A 9,018-nucleotide genomic window follows, 5' to 3' on the forward strand; every position below is an offset into this window, starting at 1 on the left:
CTCCACTTGCTACCACAGACGTTAGGAAGCACTCAGCTCCCAGAAGTTCTCTGAGGGAGAGCTGCCTGGAAAGAGCTGTCATCCACCTTCTAGAAGCAGGCCTTAAGGTGCCTTCCACCCAAGGACTTGGTGGGGCAGCTGGCAGTCCTTCTGTGGCTGGCAGACCCCGCCTGCTTGCAGAGTGGCCTCCATAAAGGATGGTGAAGTTTGACTCTGAGGTCCCCACCCAAATGCTCTCAGGACTAACACTGATATTCTAACCCCAGGCAGGAGTCTTGGGTCTGCTTTTTCTCTTGCTCCATAGGTAGGATGCCTGGTACCTCTCCATCCATCCCCAGGGGCCACACAGATACCTAGCGCTGCCCACCACAATCTCCACAGATCTTCTTACATGACACTGTATCCCCACCACCACCACCACCACCCCGCACCTCACTGCATCTTTATCTTAGTGACTTTTGCTACCCTGTCATCAAAATTCCTGACAGCTTGGGTGAAGAAAGATGTATTTGGGGTCCTGGTTTCAGTGAGGAAGGCATGGTGATTGAAGGGTGTGACTGGAACATTGTACACCCATGGCAGACCAGGAAGCACTAGGTGGAGGAAACAGGCAGGTATAACCTTAGCAGACCGACCCCAGTAATTTCTGACATCGTGAGCCACTTTCTAGGAGTTCCACAGCCTCCCAAACAGTGCCACCAGCCGAGGAACAAGCATTCAAAACAGTCTGTGGGAGCCATGAGAGTCAAACCACATCAATTCTGATGGGGTGCAATCCTAAAGTACCCCGAAGTCCTCAGTGGCTCCCCATCACCAAGCCCCTGCTCAAGGAAGCTCTCTGTCCCATCCAGGTCCATCTTGTCCTCTCATTACCTCATCCAGCTTGACACTCTCCACACACAGGTCCTCTAGACACAAGCTACCTAGGGTTCTTCCCTGCTCATGAGCTTTGGGCTATTACACAGAGTCTGCCTCCCCATTCTCTTAAGTGTCTCCTCCACTAGACAGATCTCCATGACCACTACCCCACATTATACTGCTTCTTCTGCCTACGGCTGCAGTGGTCCCCAGAGCCCACTGCTTCACGTTGTGGTCCTTCAACGGTGGGTCTTGTTTTCTCCATGAGTGGCCCAAAGTACACCAATGACCATCCTAATGCTGGCTGTGATGTACTAAGTCCCCAAGGTCAGGGGCTGGGATGCTTCTCCTTCAAGCAGGTAACTGCTGGAGAATACTGAGGGTGGGACCCAGCACACAGCTGGAGCTTATGCCACAGACAGACTCAAATCCTGTGTAGAAGAACAAGCAGGTGGGTGAACCTTTCTGGAAATGACTTGCATTATGTATTCTGAGCCTTAGAAATATATACAGCCTCCTATGTCTAAGCAGCAACCCTGCTTTAAAAATTTTTATTCTGAGGAGCGATTACAGATATGCTCAAAGGTTGCGAGAGGCTCCACACAGCCATGATACTAAGGATAAGGACTGTGCTAGATTTCTCCTGTTGGAAAGTGGTGATAAAAACAGCATCTTGGATTCTGAAAGATGCTCAGTTGGTAAAGAGTCTCAGCACCGGGAAGCCAGAGGCATGAAGGTTCATTGGGCAAAGGCCACTCAGCCGAGCCTAATCAGCAGCCTTCGGACCAACTAATGAGAGATTTTGTTTTAAATTTAAAAATAAAAAAAGATCAAGGACTCATGGACGATGAAACCAGAGGTTGACATCTAGCCTTCATATGCACGTGTGTATATATGTATACACACATACACATAATAGTACCTCATGGCTGCTGAAAGAATACGTCAGAGGTTAAAGCATGTGACCCATGTGAACACACACACACACACACAAACTAGCACCTCACCTATGACAGTGATGCATTAACACATGCAAAGCACTTCACAAGGTGCCTGGTGGAAGTGTTACCTGCTATTGTCATCTTTGAACTGAGATCTCAGTAAGACCAACATTGGGCTATAGCTATGCCACCATCCTGCCTCCCAGCATCCATCCTCACAGTTTCCAAATCGGAATCGACCCATTATAAAGACAGCACCAATATCTCCTGGGATCTACACACCCCATACATTGCAACTATATGAGCACTACATATCCCACACAGCCCATCCCCTGCACTGTGTGGCCACTCAGCAATGCTGGAGACAAGAACTCAATGTCTCACACCAAGGTACAAGACTAAATTCACTGTAAAGTACAGAGATGTGCAGAAAAAGCACTGAGAAATGTGGGCTTGCCTTATCCAAAGTTACAAAGGTTTTCTTTTCACCCTTTAATTTCTTACAAAGAACACACACTCCTTTTGAGGTTTACCTCAAAAGTGGAAAAAAACTAATTTTTGCAAAAGACAAAACTCCCCTTGGTTGCTTCCATTTGTAGTGAAAGAGATTGCATCTCCTTTTTATCTCCCCACCACCACATCCGACAGACAGTCTCTGGACATAAAAGCCAGGTTGTGAACACGGCTCTAAGCCTAGCAGTCTTGTTTATTAATCTCTGGGCCAAGTCCTTCAGTATAGGATGTAGAAAGGCCAGCCAATAGGAGAAGAGAAAACAATGTGGGCGGGGCTGCATTTGTTCTGGAGTTAATCAGTGGTGACCTGTTTGTGAGCCCAGCTGGGAGAAAGCAGTGGGGTCCATCCTGGGCTCCAGCCCTAGGTGTGCCTTAGACCAAATTACCCGGGGAACATGTGGTAGAGCAGCCGATGGCCAGCTGAGCATCAGCGCTAGGCCACTCCGGCACCTGAGAGCTTTCTTCAGCTTGAATGTCTGAGGGGAATTTAATTCAAGTGTAATCAGTTCTTAATATGATTAAGCCCCACAATTTTTCATTCTGGCCATTCTCTGGAAAGCCTCCCCACCCCCAACCTCAACGACTGCAGCAGCAGCAGCATGTGCAGGGTCAGGGAATGGGCATGATCAGAGGGCCTTGTATCGGAAAGGGACCACCCACGCGCATCCTAAGAGTCCCGGCTAGGGTTAGAAGGGCATGTGAAATGTCAGATGTCGACCCTTTCAAGACCCTTGAGAGGAGGCTTGCTTGTGTGCTCATCTTATGGCTGAGGAGACTGGGGCTCGAAGGCTGATTGGCTGGCTTGCTCCTGGGTTACTCTGGAAGGGCTGAGCTGGGACACAAGCCCAGGTCTGCATGACTCAGGCCGAAGCTCTCTCTACCTTACTCCCAAGAGCTCTTGCAGTGGTTCTGTCAAGTCACTCCCTATTTCTGCCCTGCAGGCAGTTCTGTGGCCGAAAGGGGGGTGGGGTGGGGGCTTGTTACCCTGCAAGGTGCAGTGACGCCACCTGGTTAGCGCAGTAAGCAGACTATCAACACCATTCCTTGCAGGGCTGCCGCATAGACCCAGCGCCCCCTCCCTTCGGGAGGCTGCTGTGTGTTCCTTCACTAGGTTACTGGGAATGTTGGATGAACCTTGTCACCTCCAGTGCTGCCTTGTTCCCCTGGTGTGCTTTCTGCATCAGTCTTCTAGCCTGCTCAGTGAGGACAGTAGTCTAACCTAGACCAGGCAAGACTGGGGCCATGAAGGAAATTCTTATGAAGGGCTAACTCTGTTCTTTGTCTCACCTCCCAGCAACCTCGGTGGCTAGTAATCGCTCCTCCCCTCTCCCTGACAGTAAGGGGGAAGCTGAAGGCTGGGGGGGGGGGAGGGGAAGGGGAAGGGACGGGACACCCTGCAGGCCAAGAGGCAGAACCCCAGTAGGCTCTTCTCCAGTCGGCCTGGGTGGCCGTGCGTGGGAACATCCCTGGGTCCAGTTTGGAAAGCCCGAGGCTACTCTGCACAAACTCTCCCACAGTTGCTCCTCGGCCAAGGCTAATACAACCTTCCTCTCAGAATGGCTTTTCTTCTACCTAGTGGTGAGGCTGGCGCCCCAAGAGGCCAGGAAGGCGGGGCGCCGCCTCCCCGCTGCAGCCTCTCGGAAGGGCAAGGTATTATGTGCTCTGGTTGGGGACCCTGGCGGGCGGCGAGCTCGTCACCGCACGCCCACGGCCTTCCTGCGGTGGGAGGCTAATTGCAGCCCCGGTCACGCGGCTCTCCAGCGCTCTCGCGGCCCGTCGCTTCCTCTTGCCTGCGCCGAGTTTCCTTAGCATGCCCAGGGCAAGGACCAGCAGCCCCAGGAGCTGCTGTCACCTGACTCCCAGCACACAGATAGGAACCAGGCTCCCCTAAGTCCTTTAAGTGCTACACTTCCCCAGAGCACTTAAAACAAATGAGCAACTCATGGAATTGCTTTTCCTCAGGTCTGAAGGAATGTGGCCAGCAGCAGCATACCGACTCCCCGGGCTCCCCATCCCTTTCAGACTACAGGATTTGTCTACAGAGCCAAGTCAATGGATCGAACTGGGGACCAAGGCTCTGCTTGAACAGTGACACATATATACTCCTGGAAGCCACTTGAGAACGGGACTGTTCCTATGCTGGGTGACATCATCATCCCCCCGCCCCCCCCCCCGAGGGAATGTGACAGCACAAAAGTCATCCTTTTGATGATGCTGGTTACAAGTGCTGCTTCCTAGCTGGGTGCTCTGAAACTGCCCAACCCCCAAATTCTACACAAACAGCCTAGCCCAACCCGGGGGTTCTGATCACAGGCAAGGAAAGGCTTTGTAACAGCCCAGGCCTGTGACCACTAACCCAGCTGGGGGAAGCACCATTAGCCTTCCACCCTGATACACATCAAGTCATTTGTCTAACCAGATCAGGGCTCTTGTCTAAGAATGGACTCCTGTAACTCATCTGACAGTACCCCCCCCCCCCGTGTGTGTGTGTGTGTGTGTAAGAGGAAAATAAAACCCTTGGGAGGAGTTTGTAGGTGGAATCATATATAAAGACTTAAACAAATAGAATGCATCACTATGGAAACAACTGGCTTTTCAAAGGAACCGTTAAAAAATAAAGTAATCAAGACTTCAGATTCAACACTCTAAGTGTTTATGACCAGAAAAGGCAAAGTGGGTCTTAGATACTCTGTGGCCAAGAAAAAGCTGCCAGAACCCAAGGAAGAAATATTCCCAGCAGAGCAGGAACCCATCATCTGTCAGGGTTTCCCCTGAAACAGTCAGAGGGGGGCATTGTGCTCACTGCAGGCCTACTTAACTCTTCCAGGGTTGCTAGAACATGGCTCAGCAGCCTGGACTCCTTACTGAGGTGTTCCAGCCAGACCTGCCATGCACCAGAGCAGATTCAAGGCGGTGGAGGTAACACAAAGAAGTCCAGACATATGAACTGTGACCCACATATGCCAGCGAACCGGAACCCTCGTGGCTGGAGGCTAGCTGCATTTCTGGGGTAAAGCCCAGCTCACCTGCTGTTTGCTGACTGGAAAAGTGATGCCTCATACATAGTTTGCACATCACCAGAGGTCCCACATGTAGTAAGACAACAGAAGAAACCAGAGGGAGAAATTCACCTACCTACCTGTGAAAATTCTGAGGCATATCTGCTTAGCTATGCTTAGGAACCACTTGCTAGGGATGCTGTCCAGACTGTTCCTAAATTCACAGTAAACTGAATTCTACCCCCAATCATTGCCAAAATTAGTTTCCCCAGTTTAATGACACTGCTAGTTCAGTGGGCCACAGAGCTTCTGACAAAATCTTTATGTTGGCTAAGGAGCTATAAGATGCAGACACTTGCCCTGATGTGTGAGAAACTGGGGGACACACAGCTGGCCTGCTGCTGGCAATGGCTCAGCCGATTGATTCCACCTCAGTTCTGCATGAATGAGGAAGGACACACCGACTGTGGAATTAGCCTCTGTACTGGCTAGTTTTGTGTCAACTTGACACAGCTGGAGTTATCACAGAGAAAGGAGCTTCAGTTGAGGAAATGCCTCCATGAGACCCAACTGTAAGGCATTTTCTCAATTAGTGATCAAGGGGGAAAGGTCCCTTGTGGGTGGGACCATCTCTGGGCTGGCAGTCTTGGGTTCTATAAGAGAGCAGGCTGAACAAGCCAGGGAAAGTAAGCCAGTAAAGAACATCCCTCCATGGCCTCTGCATCAGCTCCTGCTTCCTGACCTGCTTGAGTTCCAGTCCTGACTTCCTTTGTGATGACCAGCAGCATGGAAGTGTAAGCCAAATAAACCCTTTCCTCCCCAACTTGTTTCTTGGTCTTGATGTTTGTGCAGGAATAGAAGAAACCCTAAGACAGCCTCTGAAATTTGTCTCTGCCAGGACAAGTGCAGTAAAATACTTCTTAGGGATTCAGCTTCTCATCTCTATAGTGGAATCAGTGTGGGGACAATGAGGTGATGAATGGAAGCTCACAGGACAGAACCTGCAGCAAACCAAAGCTCACAGAGGATGACTAAAACCAAACCTGTGCACTGCTGTTTCATGTGCTTTGAGTGAGCACAGTTTTGTCTCAGTTCCTGGGAAGGATCTGCAGCAGGCTGGGGCAGTCACTGACCACCACTCTGTCTAACTCTGTAGTTCTGCTTTATGGCAAGAACCTGCTTGATACTTGAGAAGGCATGGGGTCCTGGCGGTGGAAATATCTGGCACTGATTGCACATGGGAATCTACAGTAAGGGCAAGAAACCGAAGCTACGACTGCTCTTTGCCCATAAAACCCAGATGGAGTACCACAGCCTCTCAGTGGTCTGACAGACTAGCTGTAATGAGTGTCGAGATGCAGTGCTGCTCTAAGGCAGGGAGAGACGAGCCTCTACAATGGGGGTGGGGTGCGGGAAGACCTGGAGTCTCCTGTCAGTCTCCATTTATAAGGAAGAGCGGAGGAATTTCCAGCCTCAGTCATCAAACTCCTAATCGAGGCTGACCATACCATCCTGGCCAGGTTTTCTTGGCTCTAACCAGGGAACAGCTGGGAGATTAAATAGAGGGCTTGGGTTTATGGTGATTCATACCTTCTTCCTAGGAAGGCTTAATATGATGCTCAAATTGTATACAGATTTAGGATTTCTTACAAAAGGAGCTCTACACATTTTTAAAAACCAGACTCTGACACAAGGAACCAGAGAGTCTGTTCAGATTCGTTCCGTACTCATTCCATCTGAGCCTTGAGTAAGCTTGTCCAGCCTCTGGCACTGTTCCATGTCATGGGGATCATCCATCTTACAGAGTGGAATGGAAACAGGATTAAAAACCAAGACAGTAAATTTCCCTCAAGGACAAGGGAGAAACTCTAACCCATGTCCCACTTTCATCCACTGACATGAACTCTTCCTCTGGGTTTGAGTTAATCTAGTACATTGCTCCTGAGTCAAGGTCAACGAGTCATGTGGTTTTATGATGCAAAAAGGGGCAACTACCCCATTCTGTTTTGGAAACCTTGATGACATCACAGGCTAACCCCTGAACTCAGGCACCCAGTGAAAGAGAACACTGAGTCAGAAGAGTCTTAGTCACAGGCTTCTCAAATCTAAGGTAGAAGAGCCATGAGGTCATCCAAGCTATTCCCTGCAGGGCTGCTCTGATTCTATCTGGCCTGGGTTTAAATGACTCAAGGAATTCTCCAGGGGAAACTAATCTATTGGAACAGCAGTTACTAACAGGGCATTTGCTGTTCTTCAACCAAAATTTCAGCCTGGTTCTCCTGACATTCTCAGTTATTACTTGCTTCCTGGATACAGCACTGTCTTTCTTACGAGGGGTCCCAGGTGGACTGTCTGGGGTGTGGATGGGAGCATGCTGCTGTCTCTGTATTCAGAAGTCTGTAACCTAAGTGTGCCCCAGGAAAACTGACAGCTGGGAAATTCAGCTAAATAAACATTGTCCTGAACACACAGCTTTCCATTACAATAACATACAAGCCAAGATGTTAAGGAGTCAAGGAAGACTTCAACAAAGCCCAGAGAAGCCACCTCTGTTTGGGTTTCAGCAGCTGCCTGCCTGTGGACGGCTCCAGAGTCACTGACACGTATTTATATCTCCATTTTGCTAACGTCATAAGGAACAAACATGTTCAGATCTTCCCCAGAGGCACAAGGCCATTTGTATTTCTTCAAATTAAAGGGGGCAGGGCAGGAGGCAAAAAGCTTTTGGACCAAATCATCTGTGAGCACAGCCAGAGCAGTTTTTAATTTGCTTAATGATAACCCTTGATTTAGAGATTTGTCTCAAAGTAAGTGTTCCTGTAGTAGACATGTTGACAAGGTGAAGTGCTGGCAGCTCTCATTCAGAAGGAGTAGAAAGAACCTGAGAAGCAAACACCACGATTTCCGAACAGCCACATCACCGAAGTGCATGGAGCAGCTTCTGGAAGTGCTTGCGGGAGATGGGGAGGGGCTGTTAGGTGCATAGCCCTCCCCTCAGTGGTAACTCTGTAGAAGTGTCACCGGGGGGCTCCTCTTGGGTCTGGATAAACGGTCCGAAAGGTTAAGTTTATTCTCGGTTGTCTGGAGTGGTATTCCTTGGGCACTCGGTGCTAAATGGAAATATAAATAGTTGTCCAGCATAAATATATGTGCATTTTCATTAGTTCAACATGATTTACAACTTATTTATGTCTTATTCTATCTCTGTCACTAGGTGGTCTACATAGGTGTTCTACAGTCCTGTGAGAAAGGGTCTCCTCCTCTGAACCGAGTACCCAGTCGATCCCAGCAGGCTGGGCCAGCGCCCCAACAGCAAGGCATATCTACTTTTCTAACTGTTGCTTACTTTAAATGTTTGTACTTAACGAGACCTCACCCACACTGATCTAGAATAGTTGTGCTGTGATGCCCAAGATGGTAGCCACTGGGGCTATTTGCAGGTAAATTCATGCCAGTCACTTTCTAAGTGGTCAGCAGGTACAGTGGCTAGTGGCTGCAGTGGCAGCACAGTCGTGGATTCTTCTATCAGTACAAAAACTTCAATCTCAGCTGGGCGTGGTGGCGCATGCCTTTAATCCCAGCACTCGGGAGGCAGAGGCAGGCGGATTTCTGAGTTCGAGGCCACCCTGGTCTACAGCATGAGTTCCAGGAGAGCCAGGGCTACACAGAGAAACCCTGTCTCGAAAAACCAAAAAAAAAAAAAAAAA

The 9,018-nt window shown here is 49.5% G+C and overlaps 1 protein-coding gene across 3 annotated transcripts in view; it reads right to left on the reverse strand.

Annotated features, from left to right (window-relative positions):
- Positions 1-7,958: 7,958 nt before the first annotated feature.
- The window catches only part of Alkbh3 (alkB homolog 3, alpha-ketoglutaratedependent dioxygenase), a 30,587-nt gene continuing 29,527 nt past the window's right edge, over positions 7,959-9,018 (reverse strand). For all 3 annotated transcript variants that reach the window (XM_021150884.2, XM_021150893.2, XM_021150909.2), the window contains one exon: positions 7,959-8,421. In XM_021150884.2, the coding sequence (XP_021006543.1) occupies positions 8,329-8,421 (93 nt within the window). In that variant the 3' untranslated portion in view covers positions 7,959-8,328. The remainder of the gene's footprint in view (positions 8,422-9,018) is intronic.

This window comes from Mus caroli, chromosome 2, assembly GCF_900094665.2.
Source record: "Mus caroli chromosome 2, CAROLI_EIJ_v1.1, whole genome shotgun sequence".
Taxonomy (NCBI): Eukaryota; Metazoa; Chordata; class Mammalia; order Rodentia; family Muridae; genus Mus; species Mus caroli.